Genomic DNA, 20,708 nt, shown 5'->3' on the forward strand with positions numbered 1-20,708 from the left:
TCATGTATATTTTCTATAACTGATCTTAATTTCTCTGAAATGAGATGTCCAAGATTGACAGAATAGTCCAGCTGAAGCTTGAATGAAGTGTTTTATTGCTGTTATACTGGGATGTGTAAATAAGGATGATACATATAATGATTACTTTTTTGATTATTGTTCTTTACAATATTATGACATAGAGACTCACATTTGGTTTGTGATATATTCTTTTCTGAAGATCCATGACCTAGTCAGTTTTGCCTGTCTTCAGTCTGTACATTCAATTATTGTTGTGTCCTATTTTATATTTGTTCTCAGCCGAATTGTTTCTTGACAGTACTCATTCATGTTTGCCTTAACTCCTTGAAGAAACGTGCTCTCATCTGTTTTTTCTCACACTTTCTCTAACCAAGAAATTAGTCTAAATAATCTTATTCAGCACCTTGCTCTTCTGAGTTTTTATTTGTTTATTTGTTTTTTTATTTTTATTTATGTTTTTATTTTTGTATTAAAGACGTCTTCTGTTTCTAATCTGAGCACAGCCCAGAAGCTTTAGAATACTCTGAGACCTCAAATGAAGAAATTGAGTACAAGCAATTTGAAAATTAATCTTTTTACCTATAATCAGAATGTTTTTATTGAAGAGGTTAACTGTGATCTGAGAGATCCTTATTACCCCAAGCAACGTTTGTTGCACTGACTTATCAGTTATAATAAAGTTTCAAAACTAACAACTGAACTTTATATTACATTTCTTTTATATCAAGCCTTCTGTGGCCCAGCAAGCTTTACAACAAAATTCAGATGTAACAGTACTCAGCTTCTACCAGGAAAGGACTCAAGAAGTAAACAGCTAGATGTTGACTTTAAAAAAAAAATCCATTTTCTTTCATCACAGGGCTTCATCCTAAATCTTTAAAGTGACTTAGAATCACTTAATGCTACCACCAAGAATTCTCTTAATTATTCATGACAGAATGTATTTACTTCAGGAAAGCCTTCTGAAAAGTAGTGTCCATCTGGCAAAAACAAGCTTCCTCTTCTCCCCTAATTGGAACCCAACTTTAGCTATCCTGATGAAAGGGAATTTCTGATCAGGTGGATCCAAACTGCTAATCTCTTTCAGACAGCTGCACTGTCAGATATCAGTTGAACCACTGTAATGAACTAGATATTTTTGTGTGAGAAACAGCAATGTATGTACGTGGCATAGTTAAAGTGATTGTTCGTACAGGATTCTTGAACATTTCAAGTGTCGGATTTTACAAATGCAGAGTGGTTAGGGGTTGAGGAAGTGTTTTGTTAAAGTATCCAATTATGCAACAATCTGCAGAAAGGCCTGCTGTGGCAGGGTCCCTATGGCAACCCTTGGGATCCCTCTTTGTGGTCAACCTTGTGTTCCAAGGTCTTTTTTCTCACCTGACAACAGTAAACAATAGAGCCCAAATTCTGACTGTAGTCGTCTACAGGGTTGATTAGTGCAAAATATCTTTTATTTTTCATCCTTTTTTGCTAGAGAGAGAATAAGGTCAGATATCCTTATAAGGTCCCTTTGTGCCAGACATCAACAAAGATCTCTTTTGAAGCTCTAATGACTACAATCAGTAGACTTTGATAACTGTAGCTGGGAAGTTTATGGATATATAAAATTCTGATTAAAGTGTGAACCATCTTTTCCAGATTGGGGAGTAAACCCAGGCACAAAAGGTGATTGTTTTCTGGCTTTGCTTTGACTATACTTAAAATCTCAAGAAAAAATTAATTTTGAAAGCCTGTGGTATTCTTAAACTTCATACTGAAAGATGCTGAAACTTCTTGAGTGTTACTGTGTAAAGGTTTTCTGCCCCAGCATCTTTTTATCAGCTAACTAAAAAGTTGCAGCACTTACCTAGGATGTGGAATATAAAGGTTCAGTATCCTCTTCTGCTTTAGATGCTTTGAACTTGCTTTGAATTGGGCTGCCTAACACACAAGAATAGGGAAGCTCCAGGTCTTTACTGTGGATCATGTTGACTGTGAGACAGTAACCAGAAAACAGATACCCCTTTCCCAAATGAATACCATAATTACCAAATTTGCAGATTGTTGGGTGTTTTTTATCTCTTCAAGGATTTTATAAAAAACATAACAGTTCTAATAGACCGAGACTAAAAAGGCACTTTCACCTCTTGTAATAATTTGGTGAATCCTGCCTTTCGTTTCCTTTGCTTTCCTTGTAAGGAAATGAAATGACATATTTTGTTTATGTCAAATAAAGCAAATATTACTTCAGTTGATACTAAATGCTATCAGATTGCAATTCAAAAGAAAAGAAAATAAATGAATTTAAATTCAATCCAAATCAAATATCGTTTTGCTGTGTTTTGGCAGAAGAGCAAACTGATAGTCAAAACTTTTATTTTTAGTCTTGGGTCCTTGTTGTTTGCCTTATCACCTAAGTATTACTTTAAAGAAAGTTTTTAACCAGTAGAGTTATCTAAGAAATTTTGAAAGGTGCATATGTCACAAAAACTCATGATTTTTCAAGGAAACTGGCATTTTTTCCTATGTAATTCTTCTTTGTATTTGAGATATATGTACTAAATTGTGAACTCTACTGCAGGTGTAAGTGGAATAAAAAAAACAAGTTGTGACAGTTATAATGAGAATGGTAATATATATAATAATTGTCAACTTATATGTGCATGAAAAATTTAATGTCACAGTAACTTCGTATAAACTTGGGCACACCAATCGTACCCCTCCATGAAAACTTGATCTATATCCTTCAAGTTATGATTGAAAAATTATACTATGATAAGCAATATAAAGAAAAATTAGCACCAATTTTTTTTTCTAAATAGCCCATTCTTTTATATCCTTTGGCAAATTAAGATAGATATGAGAATGTTATAAACCTCCAAATTATGACTTTTAGGAGAAAAGTTAGAAAGAAAAAAAGCACAGTTTCCTTTCCATTTTTCAAGTAACTCTCTGTCTAATGCATCATTGTGTTTTACTCAAAGTGACTGTGCTCTAGTACAATTATTGATTAGTTTATCTTCTTAAATGAACCCAATTTTGTGGATCAGTGAATTTCTTCTTTTTTTGAAATAGACAGTCACTGATCACATGTCCTTAAAACTTTTCTGTGTGCTGATAAGCTGTCTGCCAGGAGTACTAGTCCAGTGCAAATGTTGACATGGCATCATTTAAACAGATGGTTAGACAGCCAGTAGAGAGAAGTTAATTTTTAGAGCTGCATAGACTGGTTGGTTCATTGCTTTTATCAGAGATATAAACATCACTTGTCTGAGCAGCTATCTACAACTAAAAGGTTCAACTTCAGCCAAAATCTGAGAGTCTTTTTCTAAAATACAGCAAAGATTAGGTGAATGTGCATTTGCAGAATGAATTTGCACACATAGATGTGCAAATAAGGCTAATAAAACTATAATAAGTAATTCCATATTTGGTGCACAGCCTGCATGCATCGAATATTATGAAAAATCACTTCTGGCTTGTATATCAGTAGCATCTTATATAGAACTTCTCTTTTTCTAAATTTTTCAGTGAGAAAGAATTCAGGAGTGACCAGGTCCGGTTTGTGTTTGATTCCAGACCACTTTGCTGGAAACTTATGGGACCATCAGACACACTCCAGTAACAGCACAGGATTTTATAAATGTGTGATGGCCATAACGCTTTAGTTTACAGTAACAAACAAGTATATAAAACTAATAACCAAAAGCTACATGGTAAGCTCACAATGGAAATTCTAAGCAGTTTAATCCCCCTTCAGCAGCAGCAATGTAATCCTGTGCAGGTCACTCAAAAGTCAAAAGACAAAAACATTCTGTGAATGAGAGAAAAACTGTGCCTATTAAAAACAAGTTTACATTTTATGGAATAATGGCATATCTGCAATGTAAGAGTGTTACACGAACATTAAGACTTTAGCAGTATGAGACACCCCTTTCCCCCTTTTTTATTTTTATAGGAGATGCAACAGTTTAAAATACCCTTAGCACTCTGGTTCTTAAGTGTTAATAGGCAGTAGTAATAATATTAAAAATGTCTCAAACCTTTTTCATCCTCAAGGTCTTCAGGGGAAAGGAAGGTGAGAAGGAGACAGCAGGGAAGTATTTTACAAGCAGAAAAAAAAAAAGTTCTTACTTCTGTCTAAATGTCGCTATGCTTCTGAGGCATAATATACTGAACAGTAATCAGAAAAATATGATATGTGACTCCTTGTACAGATAGTATAATGCCCCCACGCTGCTACACAGCATATTTTGTGCATTTTGGATTTGCATAGTATCTTTCTACAGTTCTAAGTGCTTTGTACAATTAATTCAGCCTTAAAATACTTTACATTACAAACATATAACAGTTAAATGGGCACATCATTGGAGCAATTTTCATCTTTCAGCAGTCATTAAATAGCCTGGAAAATGAGTGGGCCTTGTGACATGTTATAAAAGTTAAGGAACTTAGTTGCTTTTAGACTGCAAAAATTGATTCTAAATTCAAATGCACCTTAGAAAATGTCTAAATACAGCCCTTTCCAAGGGCACCAGCACATCTGCTGATTAAAACCTCAGGAGATTTATACTGGGAAAGTCGACTTCTTTTCCAACAGGCATGTCCCAGCAGATGCGGCAGTTTATGGCCGGGTTGAAGGAGCCACAGGCATCTGGTTTGGCAGGTACCCAGTTTGCCCCCTGCTGTCTTAGCAAGAAATGCTTGTGCTGAAGGCAGGAAGTCCCACATGTTGGTTCATATCATGGCTCATTTTTTGTTTTTTTTTTTTCCTCTGAGGGGAGTAAATGTTCTGCGTCACTTTGCAATACCTCAACCTGCTTTGATATGGATTGGTAGTATTCACAGACCTTTTTGTTAGGGCAATATCCACTAGCACTTTAACTATGCTGAAAAGAGCTAATTAAATGGGGTTGCTTGAATAAGAAAGGTATGCAGTCCTGGACAGGGCCAGGGCCAGGGAAGTGTATTTCCTGCTCAGTACACAGAGAGAGAGGCAATGAGCTCTTTAGCCAGAACGCCAGTGAGGAGCCTTTTTTGTAAAACATGGCCATAAGCTTCCAGCTCCTCCTTTCAACAATATGACATTTTGACAGCAAAGTAGATGCTACTGGAAAGCTCCTAATGATGCGTGAAAAAAGGCACGGACACGTGATGCACAGCACTGAACTGGTATAAGCTCACACTGCAGGTCAGAGCTATGGAAAATGTTCTGGTGAATTAACCTTTACACCAGTAGGTTCTCTGCCAGGTTCAGTTTCAGGTTTTTTCTGTCCTCCTTTTGATACATTTAGAAAATGTAAATAAATAAATAAATAAATAAAAATAAACAAAACATAAATCTGGCATATGCTCTGTATCATCTGCTCTAGCTAATTTGACAGGTGTGCTAGCATGTGTTCCTACCTGATTTGGACAAAATTCTTGTTTTTAGTAACCTGAAGGAAACACTGCAGAGCTCTTGTGTCACAGAACCACATTCTCAAAGGTTGTGTTAATTCACAGGCTTTAGCCACTGTGATGTGAGGCTTGTTTGTACTTGAAATATCTGCTGATTGAGTTGTGCTGTGGGTGCAAAGAGTGCTTATGCATCCAGGCACATGTTTCTCCCCATTATTCTTTCTCTGCTCACCTTCTGAGATAAGTTATACCCATATCAATCCAAGGCAAATCCCCACTGGTAAATCCAGAATCAATCCACTAAAGACACACTATGCATTTCATCACATATACTTCATAAACCTCAATGTTGGTTAGAAAACTGCAAATACCAAATCATTCCTCTACCTGTTTTTAAAAGCTACACACATTCATACCAAAGACTACCTTTATAAGAGCTACCAGCACTGCTAGTCTTCCTCTGGTAATAGGAGGTTTATTTTGAGACCATACTGTGGCCTTTATAGTGCAATTTGAATAGGATTGTGAACGTGAATTGTCAGAATTTCAAACAGTTCTGTTTCTTATCTTTATGGGACAGATCACCTGAAGATGCAGAGACATATTTTTGCCATTCTCAGCATGATGTAATTAAAAAACAAATCTTATAAGATATTCAGATACCTCAGGCTTACTGATTTCAGTTGTATTTAGACACCTAAATACTTTTAAAAATGTGACCCACAGTCATTATTTCAAGCAGGTCAAAATACATTGTTGTAAGGGTTGGGTTGCTGCTCTTTTCAATAGTCTACTGTGCTATAGTTTCTGGTTACTGTGTTGTATGTTACTACTCTTTATGTTGGCTCTCTTTTTTTTCTGAGTTAGTTGTTGCACCAGGTGTCTCTCTCTCTCTCTCTTCTAATTATTATTTTGGGGGAGGTTTGTAATGTGCTGTGTCGTTTCCTTTCGGTTCATGGTGTGTACTGTGGTGCAGCTTAAGGTTGAGTACATTTACTACACTTTCTGCTTTATGTACTCAGTGTACTACCTTGGTCTAAGAGCTGCTGAGTATACCTGTCACCCCTTCAGCAGCTCAGGGAGCAAATGATCTTGGGATCCAGTGGATAAGAGCTGATCTATTCCCTAGCCAGCAGGAAGGGAGTTTAAAGCAGGGAATCCCCTCATCTCTGGTGGTGCAAGAATGGCAAAAGTCTCAGTGGTATAAATTAAATTTGAAGTTTTAGCTTATGTTTAGGCCTAGAGTTGAGAATCAGGGAGCCATGAAGAGCTCCTCTTCAAGATTTCTTTTCTGAGCTAATTATGGGCAGAGAATATCAGGATGCAAAAATGAAGCCATCTCACCTGACTCTTCACAAGCAACAGAAATGTAGCCAATGAATTTTATCTGTACACAGCAAGTGTCACAAGTTCAGCCTGTGAACTAATATCTGAATTCAGGAAATGTGCAGTTAAGTAAGAACTTAAGGAAAGAAATACAGAGCATTCTGTCACAAGTACTGTTTGCTCCAAAGGCTGATAAAACTGTGTGATCAATCTCCGGCTGATGCTTAAGCACCTTGTATATGTACATTTGTGTACATCTTTTCTTAGGTTAGAAGGGAAAAGAAGGCTTTTAACCTCGCAAATTTGATTCTGCACCAGCCTTGTAAAGACTATATATGCTGTTTTTCCCTCTGTGCAGGTATCTAAGCCAGACCATACTGGAAGAGACAATGGTAACAGCCAACCCGCAAAACAAGGAGAAATTAGCTGTGCTAAAACAAGCTCTAAGTGCTATGGGATTCAATAGCCTGGTAAGTTATACAAGCTTATGTTATTTCTGGCTAAAATCACAGTTTTACTTAGTTAAAAGCAGGTCACGAAGAACTCTCACTGATAACCTTTTGTGGGGAAAAGAAGTGTCTTTCTATCTTTCTTTTTTCCGTTGGTAAAGACCTTGAAACAATATACAGTACTAGTTCACTCCAGGGAAATTACTGTAATCACTTTTAATTAGACACAGCACCAACAATGTAAATCTTTTTCGTTCTTAAAGATTCACAAAACAGCTGCAAGGTATAATACTCTGAACAATTAAATTACATAGGTAAAAAGAAACAATCAAATCCCATGTGACAGAAACCTCATAAAACCCACAGGAATTTTTTCCCCTCCCTGATTATCTCCCTGTCCCTTTTAATTTTGTGAAACACACATTCCAAATGCCTTTGCTAGCAGCACCTGAAAAGAAGCACATATATTTAGACAAACAAAATTATAGCTGGGTAACCTGAAAGAGCTGACTTAAGCCCCCTAAAAGCACAAAGGGGAGATAGGCCTGATATTTGTCTTCAATCCTAATGAAGATAAATTAGGAAATTAATCAAGAAGAGGTTCTGGAGGACAAAGATGTGAGGGGAATCAGAGGAAATGGAGGTCTGAGTATAAGAACTCACGTAAGCTGTATAATTGCCTTCAGGATACTAGAATATTTAACTGACTTTCCATATTTATTACAAATGTATATGCTACATAGCAAACTATAGCTGAGACATTTCTGCAAAACAAATGCATAAACAGCAGTAATTCCAGAAAGAGGCAAAAATTTCTTTCCTTTACCCCTACATGATATTTAGCGTCATAAGAAAAAAGCTGAGGAAAGTTAATGTGGCGGTATGCTATAAGAGATGACAGATGGGCAATCGTTGTAATAAAAAGGGATCAAGGGACATCAGCAAAAAAATTGTAACTCTGTGCTGAAGCTGTTATTTAGCTGTGAGGTAGACTAACTTCTGTGGTAATAGTACATCATGTAGTTGTTTGGGATTCCCTAGTTAAGGTAGAAACAAATGTTCTTTGATAACCTATGCCACCTTTCAATATAAAGAACGGGGATTTGGTTGTTTGGGTTTTTTTTTCATGAATATTCATGTGGCCACTTATGAAATCAAACACATATGGCTGTCTTTAACAGAATTATTCTTTACTCTTAATGGCTCAAGCTCTGCACCTGCAGAATTTGGTACAAAAGTTCCATTTGTTTCAGCTATCCCAGCATTTGTCCCAGTGTTCACAGAGTGGCTGATCTCTCTAACCCTTTTATTAACCATTCTGTTCAGTTGAGGAAGGGCTTCAGCCCATAAATAAATAACTGAATGCATAATGAATTACATTTTGGAAGCCTGCAGAAACTGTCTGGGAACCCCTTACTTAGAAAAATACAATATTCTTTTGGATTCAGCACTACAACTTCAACAATCCTTTGTTCTGCGTTCTAGAAAGGAAGTTGTCTTGGGAACACTTAAATCAGTTTCAAGTTCCTCCACTTCCAAATAGCACCAGAATAACCACTTAGGTGGCCAGAAATCTGTGGAGTTCCAGAGTACTGTACACAGATCTCCTGTGGTGGAGGCTACAGGAGAATAATGTCAATAAAACACATTTCCTAAAATAACCTTACATCATTTCTAAGATACATGGAAAGGTCTGTGTGTGTTATTCCTTGGCCGTCTAGCCACATTTAATAATAGAAGAGTAGATTATCTTTTTGAAGAACTAAACACTCCTAAACAATCTTTGATGAAATCCTGCAAAGTGCATTAATGTTCATTAAAAGCTTATTTTACAGATAAGTATTTGAGGATTTGAACTAAACCTGAGGCCTTACCAAAATCACCAAAATCAACAGTTGTCTCTACCTGTGGCAATTCAGTGCTGTACGGTCATACCCCCACCTTCTGAACACACTAACAAAGAAGCAAGAAATATGCAGTATTAGTATGGCATTCAGTCTCACCTAAGAGACTCTTGTGAGAAGCAGTGTATATCACCCTAGCTTGAATGACATATTAGCATGGCAATTTTCCTTCTACCGCAAGAGCTATCTTATTCAGGCTTTGCCTGTGAAGAAGGGTAACAAAATTTGTTGGTTTTTGATGTCTTGGTTTTTTTAGTCTTGAGCACTGGAACTATATAATGGAAAAAAATACTATTGGCATTTTTACATCTAGCTCATACAGTAGGAAATTGAAGTGCTTGTCTTCAAATGTAGTTTGTTTTAGAGAATCAAACTTTTTAAACAGCCTTGGAGGCCCCATAGTCTGTATCCCAGAGACTGGAAACTTTTTTAGTGTCCTCTGATTAGTGGCATATTTATTAGAGAAAGGAACAAGAAGGAAACAGATCCAGAACAGATCAGGTTTTTTAAATCCAATCTGTTGTTTCTGCTAACCAATTAAAAGTTATCCAAGGTCAATTTCAGCATTTTCAAAGTTCAGTGCAATCGCTTAGTTTGTGCTGCATTGAAAATAAAGACGATGCATTGGCTAAATATTTTGTTTGTAGTGTATTTTTGAGTCTTATTCTGCAAAGTCCAGTAAGTGAGGCTTCTCCCTTTACATAATGTTTCAGTAGAATCAGGTTCTAAATATTATTTCTCAGAAATATTTCAATTAAAAGTTACCACATAAATTTGCTATACATAATGCCATGTCATGCTATAGTGTATATCAGATTTCCCTGCTTTATAATTTTAAAGGAGGACCATTGTTATAGGACTGACCTTAAAATCCAATGATACACAACATTTTATGTGTAATATCATTTTTGGTTCATTTTACATGGATCATTTTTTGCTTGAAATAAAAACACTAAAAAACAATTAAAACAAAAAAAAATTAGTTCTTTCTTTGGTAAAAATCAGTCCAGGAAAAAATCTAGCCTTAAAGATAACTGCTTCACAGCATTAGAGGCATCTGAGCACAGTATGCAACCATAGTGGGGAAAGGTGTGGGTAAGAGAGCTGTTTTTATTTCTTTCAAACATTAACTACAGCTTTTACTACCAGCAACCTGCTATAATTTAAAGCTAGACCGTTTGCTTGTGAATGCAATTGGCAGAGGAAAATAAAAAAAAAAACAAACCTTGCTATTCCCAGATATGGAATTTGTCTTGCTAGAAATTCTCCATGGGGAAGAAATGTTTATTTCTTGCAGAAATAATGCATCCATTAAAGATATTTCAGTATTTTTTCTCACATTCTAAAAAAGTTTCTTAACCCAGCAGTTAATGTGATTTACATTAATACAAAGTAAAAAAAAAAAAAATTGCTGTTTTGCAGAAACTATTCTGTGATTCTGTTTTATATCCTAGATGGGCTCCAGTTTGATTTCTAAATCCAGATTTCCTCTTTGTTAGTATTTCATACATGAACCCTTTTTAATTTAGCAAATGCCAATAATATAAACTACCAGCACTTGCATGGTTTGTAAAGCATTCCCTTTCACTGGTGTGCCCAACAGATCTCTTCTTTATCTTTAATTGTGTCTAAAATACGTGCAGGAGGTGGAGAACCTGTTTGTAATTCTCGCCGCAGTCCTGCATCTTGGAGACATCCGGTTTACTGCTCTGACAGACGCTGAGACAGCATTCGTGTCAGACCTGCAGCTCCTGGAACAAGGTCAGTAGGACGCAGCCTTCGAGCGTCGCCTGCTTGGTCGCGCAGCAGGGCTGTTTCGCTGATCCGCCGACAGATGGAAACACAGTTCCAGCGAGACAAAGAACCATGCTCAGAAGTCTCATAAATTACGGCAGGAAGACGATATCCAATTGACTTGGATGTTTTATAAACTACAGATTTTTATGGGACTAAATAAAATGCGATTATGGCAAATTATCTAATTCAGTGTCATATTTAATGGTGTCATCTACCAAAAGGAATTGTGCAGTGCACTTTGTGCAGTCTTATTTTAAAATACTCTTGTGCTGCTTGTCAACAGCTGAACAATTTGCATTGAATTCAATTCCTTACATTCAAAACCTTTGTCTTAAAAGAGGCTCTTGGTTTCATGCTTTGAAGTTGCCTTGTTGGTCACTTGCAAATCTCTTCAAAGTGGCTTATGGATACAGATTGTCAATAAGTAGCATACCTTAACTCTCTAATACTAGAGAGAGCCTGCCAAGCCCTGGGGAAAAGTCCTGAGTAATCTGTAAAGAGGAAAGCTGTAATGTAATATACAGATACATTCAGACTTCACAAAGTGCTGATTATAGTAATACAATTTTACATGTTCATTAATTTTGATTACTGCTGTGAACGTGCTTTTTTCTTTAACGTGTAGGTTCTTCCACTGTTCAGAAAATAGCATCTACATACAAAAATCTGTTCTAAAAAATGCAACATGATGTGGAACACAAATCAGTCTTTCTTTAAACTCTTTTCATTTCAGTGGCAGGAATGCTGCAGGTTTCACCAGATGAACTTGCTTCAGCCTTAACAACCGATGTTCAGTATTTTAAAGGTAATCTCTTCCAAGCTTACATTCTCATAGATCAGACCTGGTGGTATTTTGATCCATCTGTTATCAGAATTGGAAAAGCAGATGATTTTTGTTTCTTATTTCACTTGGTCTTGTAAAATTCTTCTCTGAGGAACGTGTAGGATAATCTGCCATGCAATATGTCACACTGGGCCATTGAATTAGAACAGCCTCTGCAACGTGGAGCAGATCAGTTCCTCAGTCTGACACTGATGTACTCCTAGCATGGTTAATCTTACAAAAGTGTATCAAGATAACAGATTAGATATTAATACTAAGAGCTAAAGTCAACAGGAGTGTCCTTAAAAAAAGGAGGGGGAGGAGGGAGGAGGGGAAACACTCCATATTCGCAGGAGTGCTTTTCAGTAAAATGCTAGTTGTGTGTGATACGCATACCCTTTTTGTTGAAAAAAGTACATATTTCCAGCCTATATATCTTGCAGGTATTGAGAGTCCTGTGGCCTCTCTTTCACTGGAAGCTTCAGAGAAAACTAACACGTGTCTAAGTTTGTCAAAAGGAGAAATGAAAAGAGTGGAAGGACTTATTATTATTGCAACTAGAAGTATTTAAAGCAAGCTTCATAACATGCTTTCCTTTCCATCTTCTGCTTTTTGTCTTAGGAGACATGATTGTACGGAGACACACCATAGAGATTGCAGAATTTTACCGGGATCTCTTGGCAAAATCGCTATATGGTCGTTTATTTAGCTTTTTAGTCAACACAATCAACTGCTACCTCCAAAATCAAGATGAGACTGACAGGTATGAATACCATTACAAACTAATAGGTGTGTCATTATCTATTCAAATCCAGTTCCGTGAAAGAAACATAATGACATCATTTAAAGTTTTTTATTATAACATGATACCGACACTTGGTCTTTAAACCACTGGTCAATCCTGAAATATTTCAAATCTTTTCCTCGGTGACATATTTATTTGCTTGTATGCAAACAGTCACAGACCACAAAAAGATGTCAGCATCTGATAATATGTGCATGTAGATAATAATCAGTTTATACAAGCCAAACCTAGTAACTGCGCCAAGTATGTTAGCCTTCCTATGGCACTGTATTTTATGCTAGAAATTGCATTTTCTGTGGGAGAATGTGGTACTTTATGCAGTAATCTAGATTGGTGGTTAGAATTAGTAATCTTTAAGAGCTGACAGTACAGGATGAACCTTTCAACAAGGAAAGTCTACTTGATGTTTATTCAGTGCAAAATATATTTGTTCCTTCTCTCAAAACCTATGACCTTAGCACAGGTTATTAAAAATAGAATTCTCTTCAAAGGCTTTCAAATACATGTTTAAACTTCACTTACCACTGAATTAAATCTTACAAGAGTTTTCTGGGTGTCTCTAGGTTATCATCTACAAAATTCAATGCAATTGCTATCCACTGTGGTTTCTTAGAAAAAAATGAATGCTAATTAATGTGCATCAGTGGAGCAGTCAAGAAATAAAAAGGAAGAAATCTCAGTAGAATCAAGGCATCAAACTAAGACAAGAGACATAATTAGATGATCATATGCATGCAATATAAGCAACATCTCACATGCTCAGATGGGCTTTCTTATGAACACTAAGTACAAGATGTCTTGGCATTATTGCTAAATGGCAATCCACAAAACACAGATGTGAGACTTCCAAAAAAGAATAAGTAATTTTTCCTTGTATCAAAGCTGCATTGATTTCATACGACAAATATTTATAAGATGAACTCTTTTAGACATGTGAAGAGTTTGAGGCCTTCACAGCGTTTTTTGTACCTATGCTATTTGTAGACCAGTTGGTACTAAATGACATTTTTTTTCTATAGGCTTAGCTAACAGAAAAGGTTACCATGCCTGAGTTACTCAGAACATTCTGTGCATAAAAGCTTTCCCCTGGTTACCTATAACACCTGAATGCCTAGCTGTATACAGCTTCCTGCTGGAGGGAAAGGGAAGGCTTTCCAGTAATATTGAGTAGTCGTACTTGGTCTCCTTCTGATTGTACAGCCCCTTATAATTGCAGGCGCCTAGGCAACCAAGCTAGAGCAACTTTCCAATCCATGTGTAAATTTGAAAGAGCCTGCTTATAAAACAAGGAAGGACAGCAACATGTAGTCACAGTTAATTTTTCCCTATTCATTCCTGGGACTTAGGGAATATGTGCTCATGTCTGACACAGACAACAGTCCAGCTCAGGAATTCTTAATTACTGTGAGCTCATTTGTAGTGATTTTTGAGGAAGAAATCTAGAATCAGTACATTAAAAAAAAAAACCCTCAAATTATTTGAAATCATTTTTCAATGAGTAGGTGTGTAATTTTGACACATCTTTGATCTCTCAAGATCTTTCAGGATAAAGGGTTGTGTGTCTCTGTTGTATGTAAAGCTGTAATTTCTAGGTGTCATAAGAACTTAAAATAATGCAAGTAAAAGGTGTTTGTATATTGTTTATCTTGTATTCTCATCTTATTGGAATCATAAGTGTTTGTGACTTCTACCTTGTGGAAATATTTCTCTACGAAATTATTTATAGCAGTCTGGAAACTTGAAGAATATGTGATGATGTTAGTCCTACCTAAAACAAGGCAGCTGTTTGATGTTGTCAGGAACGAGGAATTTATAATAGTCTTATATTATGCCTATGCTTGAAAAAGTAGAGTTCTTCATTTAGGTTGGCTAATGTGAGCTAACTAGTTCAGGATAAATTGGCAGTGCAGATAAGGTGTATTAGATTTTTGCAGGTGAAATTCAGCCTCAGGTCCCTTTCTGAACTTGAAGCCAAACACCTAATTTCAAATAAAAATGAAGTTGACTGTCCTTCATTGATATTTCTGCCTCAGGTAGCACATTTGGGTTAGCCAGATTAAGACGGGACACACCCTTTTTCTTTCTTTCTTTTTTTTTCTTTCCCCCAGCCTAGTCATATTGTATAAGCTGTCATGGTAAATCAACACATAACACTGTTCATGATGGAAGTTGGATTAATACAAGTCATGGCATGAATCTGTGATTTGTGGTTCAAATTTCCTTCGCATACATCTGAGCAACTCCATCAACTAGCAGTTTATCCTGCCAATTTGGTGTGATTTCAACAATATAATTTGGAGCAACATTTGACTCCAGATATAGAATTCTTTCAGAGTTCTTTTAATAAGTCTCTGCCTAACAATCCACCAAAGGCACTAACTAATGTGGTTAAATAAGGTTAATACATTTCAGGCCACACTTCATTCCCCAGTTGGGAAGGTACACAATTACTACTTCTTAGATGGAGTAAAACCTTTAGCACAAACCTGGAATAAGGTTTCCAACTCAGGTCTCTTGTTTTGTTACGAGGTAGCTTAACTATGCTTCCATCCCACTTCAGTGAGAATTTATGAAGCAGTAAATTATATTTATTGGCTTAATAACTCCTACTAAGAGAAACATTTGACCCTGGCATTTTTGAGGAAACAAGTTACCTGTTTTTAACTTTTATGGTGAAACTACTTAGATTTTGGTCATTAATATTGATTTATATTTATCATGAAACAGCTTGTGGCTGGTTTCAGGTGAAGTGAAAGTGATGATTGCCATGAGATCTAAGGGAAAGGGAGGAGATTCTATGAACACATGCAAAGACCAAGCTCTAAAGGTATAAAGTATAGAGGATAAAAGCATTGACAGAATCCAAGCAATGCATTACTTTATAATGCTATCCAATAAATATATAGCAAGACTTTTAATGGCAGTTCAGAAATGTTGTTCTCCTTCATAAGAAGTTACTTTTGATTTTGTCTAATTAAAGCTAAATTATAACCATGAATGCTAGTTTAGACTGGTTTCAAGGCACTTTAATGTTTCTTGCTTTGTTCATCGTACTTGATATTGTTTTGAAGAAATTCACTGGAGGGAAACTGTTTTTCAGTAAATGGACTCTAGAATGGGAATAGAGTAAAGCTATTAAAATTCCTCACAGGTGTTTATATATTTTTTAATGATTAATGTTTAGATTAATTGACATCAATGATTTCCTATTCTGCTTATCTTATTATTTCACAAATTGTCTAGTTGAACATCTCCCAGAGACTGTTAACTCTTAAAGTTTATTATTATGTTTTACTTTCATTCAAATAATTATGCTGGTTGTCAGTTTTGTGGATAGAAGAGACTAGAGCAGTCATAGTTGTCTAAATGTTGCTATCAAGGTACTTGATTTGCACTCTGGCAAAGTTGGATCTAGTGATCCAAATATTAGTAATAAAATGTCTTAAGATTATGTATCAAGAACTCCTGATTCATCTGTAACAGGACTTTACATTCATGGGGATGTAAGAATGTTTGTGAACTCCTGGGAAATATTTTTTTTTCTTTGCTGATGAAAAACATGCTTAATTAGATATATTTACTTTAGAAAATCTAGATACTCTTCTTCCCTGCTACTTAGTAGAAGGCACTATATTTGTAACGCCTAGTTAGTAAAGAGTGTCTCTCTTATGTGGCCTGAAGATGGGGCTAATGCCAATGTATATGCTGTATTATAGACAAGTAAAGAAAGTTAGCATTCAGTTATGCCCTCCGTCTGTGTCACCAGGTCAGCCACAGATTTCTGTTTCAAATATAGCATATAAAATATGCCTGAATCTGTCTGTTCTGAAAACTTGTGTATTCCAAGTGTGTAATCTTATTCCTAGTGAAATTAAATATTAACAGAGAGTAGCAGTGGCAACATTTAGTTGGGAAAGGATGATATTTTAGGAGTTTCATTCAGAAAATCCTTAATACGCATCATCTGATTTATAACATGATCACAAGTGAGATATCAAGCAAAATCCTGCCTAGCCTAAGAAGAAAATCAGAACATAAAGTAAAACGTATTCCTCCATTACTGAGCTCAGGAGAAGGGTGTGGAGAATGCGAGAGGGACAGAAAGAGAGTTCCTGTTTCGTTCAGGAACCCACAGCATAATGAGAGTTGTCTCTGTGTGTAGACATAGGGAAATCTTTAAAACAGACAAACAATACACAGAATCCAATACAATATGGTGCATAATATCATATTCTGAGATCTGCCTCAGTCTAGCTCATTTCCAGTGTTTCATTAAATAAGATGACGCTGCTTTTTTTAAAGCGGGGAACAAATTTTGCCTTAAAGAGGCAAAATTTATGTGCTACTGATAAGAAGGCTATAGATTTTGAGTCAATTAGTGAAAAAAATCCTTCCTTCATGCCATACCTGCCCTGTCACTCAAAATAAATCCCTGTCAGATAAGGAGCCTGTATTTCTCCCCACTGTGTCCAACTGCTCTCTATCTGTACCATTCCCATTTTGGTAAGGTAATGTTGAAAGAAAAATGGTATTTTTTCAGCAGGATGACTGAGAGATATAGCAATGCCACTTAGTCTCAGCAAAAATCTGAGAAAAATCTCAAAAATCTCACAAAAATCTGTGTCAAACGTCTTGGAAATGGGTTTGTTTCAGTAGCTGTTCTAGGCAAAGAACATTTGCTACCAGGAGCACTTCAGCCCCTCTCTCACAAACATCACCCTTCAAGAGCTGCATTAACATCAGTGGGGGTAAGCGCCCCCTCACTGCTCCCAGGGGGACAGAAGTAGGATTCAGAGGGTGTTGGCAAATGCTGTCCTGTGAAAGCTAGGTTATATACTTCATCTAATCCTAGAAGTGCTCCTCATTAATCAGTGTCACTTCTGCTTTATCCAGATCATACATAAGCCAACTGGCTTCCTTCCTGGTTACTGGTAGAAGTCAGAGGAAGAGCAAGAAACATTATATCTGGGGCAGATTAAAAGGTGTGTTAGATCATACTGCCTCAACAGATTCCTCTCACTACTTTATATAGGACAGATTACAAAAAATGACAATGGGAGTGAACTCTAAGGATTTTGTAGCCAAAAACCATCTGGGGTGAAAAAATAGTGATCAAATAACATCCTGTAGGTTTATCTGAAATGATCGTTCAGAACTGTAGTAAAGAGAATTCTGTTCACCTCTGCCTAGGAATGGCAAACGGGTCAAAAACGTCTCTTGATGAATGGTAAGATGTCTGCCAAGACAACAGATCATCAGACAGGATGTCTGGTATATGTGTATGGTTCTTAGGAGTTGCCAAGAATTTTTATGCAGTTTCATTATAATGCTGTTGTTCAGTGTATAAGAACAAAAGGTATTTCTAGTCTATATGGAGCATCTTTACAGAGACTTCATTCTGAAGAAAAAAGCAGAACTGGAGACATTGTAAAACATTATCAGTTGAAATGCTGTTTTGTAAATCACAAAAATCAAATCAGATGTAGTTCAGATTCACTTCATGTTTTTACTATTCACAGTTATGTACTGGTCTGAGAGATGGCAACATTCTCCAAATATTGGCAAATTGCTGTTTTTTTCTAATTTGCATGCTAGGAAGTATGTCAAGCTTGAAAAAAAAGTCACAATAGTAGCACATATCTAATTACTACAGAAAAAATAATTGCTACTTTATAATTGAATTTTGCATCCATCCAAAATACAAACGCAAGCATCACCTGCTCTTATTTTCTGGATACAAACAGAACATTACTTATTAAATCGGAGTCTCTATGTCCAGTATTTTATGATACCTGTTTTATTTATAAAAAAATAAAATATTGAATGTCTGAAACATAAAAAGGAAAAGTGTCAGTGATACTTAGTAAACATAAAAGAGTAAAGTAAAATAAGGGGATTCTTCAGAACAAAAAGTCCTCTTTCCTAATATTTATTCTTTTAGGCACTGGTGACATACCCTTTCATTTGTAAACATAGAATCATTCATGCTTTATTTTGCCTTGGCAATTTCTGCTATGATTAATTTAAGGAAAGTAATTTTGTTGGAATTAGTATGATTGACAGCTAGCCAAAAATATATATATATGGACCCCTCCTCTGAGAAGAAAGGTAGTACAAGACAGAGTAAGATAAGAAGACAGAAAAATAAAGCAAAGTAATTTGTAACCAAATGTATGGTGCTTTTGACTTTGATGTTTTATTGTCTGTTCGTGTTTAATTTGCCAAATCTGGCTAATTATTTAATACAGAGAATTACTATAATTTTTGGTGAGATTTTGTGCATAGTTGCCACACTGTAGTGATAAATTGTCAGTATTATAGAGGATACAGACCCTTGTTCTTATTTCTTATCTTTCTTATATTGCCCTGTGTGTAAGACTTGCCTTATGTAAAACCTCCTTCATGTAGCATGTGCATCTTTCAATAATACAAGGCCAAGATTATCAGGTGGAATTCATCAAAAATTTGAGATGACATGCTTTTTTGTCAAAAAGTGCTTCTCCGTCAAAATCAAGATGTTTCTTGGAAATGTCATCATTGTGATAAGGAATGTTATTTGAGATAGCCAATCAGCTGACTGCTAAGGCATTTACCTGGGATGTTAGAAACCAGGGCCAGGTTCCTGTTTTGCCTGATTTGTAATATCTTATTAAGTCAGTTTGTTTTGGTCTTTTCCATGCACAAATGTTTATGTTTTCCTTGAGAAAGAGCAAGAGAGACTCATTTGACAAAATAACAGTCATGGAACTCATCTGGGATGTAAGCAATCCACCTTCAAGTCCATTCATCGAATTAGACAGAGAAGGGGTAAGCTGCTCCATCAGTGTTAGGTAGCAGATGCTCTTAATAGTTGTAAAATACAAAGCAATATTTCAGCTGTTGTGTAGTATAAACAGCAGTCCGTGTTTTGCCTTCCTATGAAATAGGTTATAGATAAATAAAAAAATAATAAAATAAGAATGAAAACCTATTAAGTATTCTGAAATTCTAAACTGTTTTTTCCAAAACTTACATAAATAATGTAATAATTCTATTTTTAAATGTTGTTTTGAGGTAGTTTTATTTTCAAAATGCTTCATTTTTCTTTATGAAAAATTAACTTTTTTTGAAACCCCATTATGACAAAGAATGTATACCCATCTCTAATCAAGAACGCTTGAAAATGAGGCTTACATTTTTAAACACAAAATTTAAATTGCACTCAGTGTTAGAGATGGATGTAGTGATATATCTTTATGCTTCTTGTTGTAGAAATTCCCTCGGAGGCTAATCGACCTCATGATAACCTCTCCTGCCCAACAAAGTCATTCTAGACTGGATTTATTATGCAGCTCTCTATCTCTGACATTTACACATAGAGCCAGTCTTGTGACAATCAGTAGTGCGTTGAACTAGTATGCCTTAGAAATTAAGACAGGCTTCATGGATATGATATCTGTAGAAGTCTCTGCCTGTCCCTGAGGAAGGCTCAAAGGGAGCAAAATGTTAGCCATTTGTTTTTCTTAGTCTGTCTTATTGTACTCAAATTTTTTATTATTTTATTTTTTTGTTTGTTATATGTGGAATTGTTTTCAGGACTGGATCCTTGCCTAATTAAATGCTTGCAGTTACAGTGACTATTTTAGAACTATACCAAAGTAGTTCAGCAGTGGACCAGTCTTTTACACCTTTTTTTCATTTATCTCTCTGCCCCAATATACACGTAGATTTTGACATAGAGGAAAAGGGCAATGTGGAAAAAGTAGGTTTCAAAAACTGCAAGCTGCAATTTTATTTGTATGCATATAACCTCAACAAATACAAAAACAAATAATGTTGGGAAAGAGAAAGGAAAAACTCATCTCCTTCAGAAAGTATCCATCTCCTTTCTTGCAAATGAAGGATTACCGAAGGATTTTTCCTACTCCCAAGAGAGCCACTGGCTGTGGTGCAAAATCTTCCATCCTTCTAGTAGATCATTTCACCCTGGGGCAGTCCCAGTGGATTCATAAAGGCAAGCTCCAACAACTTTTTGATTGTCACCCTTTCTTCTGAACTCCTTCCAAAGCAGGAAAGCAGGTATCCCAAAACATTAACTCTGCTCCCTGTAATAAACTTAGTTTCTCCTCTAGATCTGAATGAGAATGACTGAGTCCAAGTAAGAACAGAGTAATAAGGCCTCTGTCCAATCCCTATATTCCTTCTCTGAATCCTAGCTGACT

At 36.0% G+C, this 20,708-nt stretch overlaps 1 protein-coding gene across 1 annotated transcript in view; it reads left to right on the forward strand.

The window, feature by feature from the left end:
* The window catches only part of MYO16 (myosin XVI), a 396,474-nt gene that overhangs the window by 256,921 nt on the left and 118,845 nt on the right, over window positions 1-20,708 (forward strand). Inside the window, exons 17-20 of the mRNA XM_067293848.1 lie at window positions 7,088-7,199; window positions 10,726-10,843; window positions 11,613-11,684; window positions 12,324-12,465. Of these exons, the coding sequence (XP_067149949.1) occupies window positions 7,088-7,199; window positions 10,726-10,843; window positions 11,613-11,684; window positions 12,324-12,465 (444 nt within the window). The remainder of the gene's footprint in view (window positions 1-7,087; window positions 7,200-10,725; window positions 10,844-11,612; window positions 11,685-12,323; window positions 12,466-20,708) is intronic.

Source organism: Apteryx mantelli, chromosome 1 (genome assembly GCF_036417845.1).
Source record: "Apteryx mantelli isolate bAptMan1 chromosome 1, bAptMan1.hap1, whole genome shotgun sequence".
Taxonomy (NCBI): Eukaryota; Metazoa; Chordata; class Aves; order Apterygiformes; family Apterygidae; genus Apteryx; species Apteryx mantelli.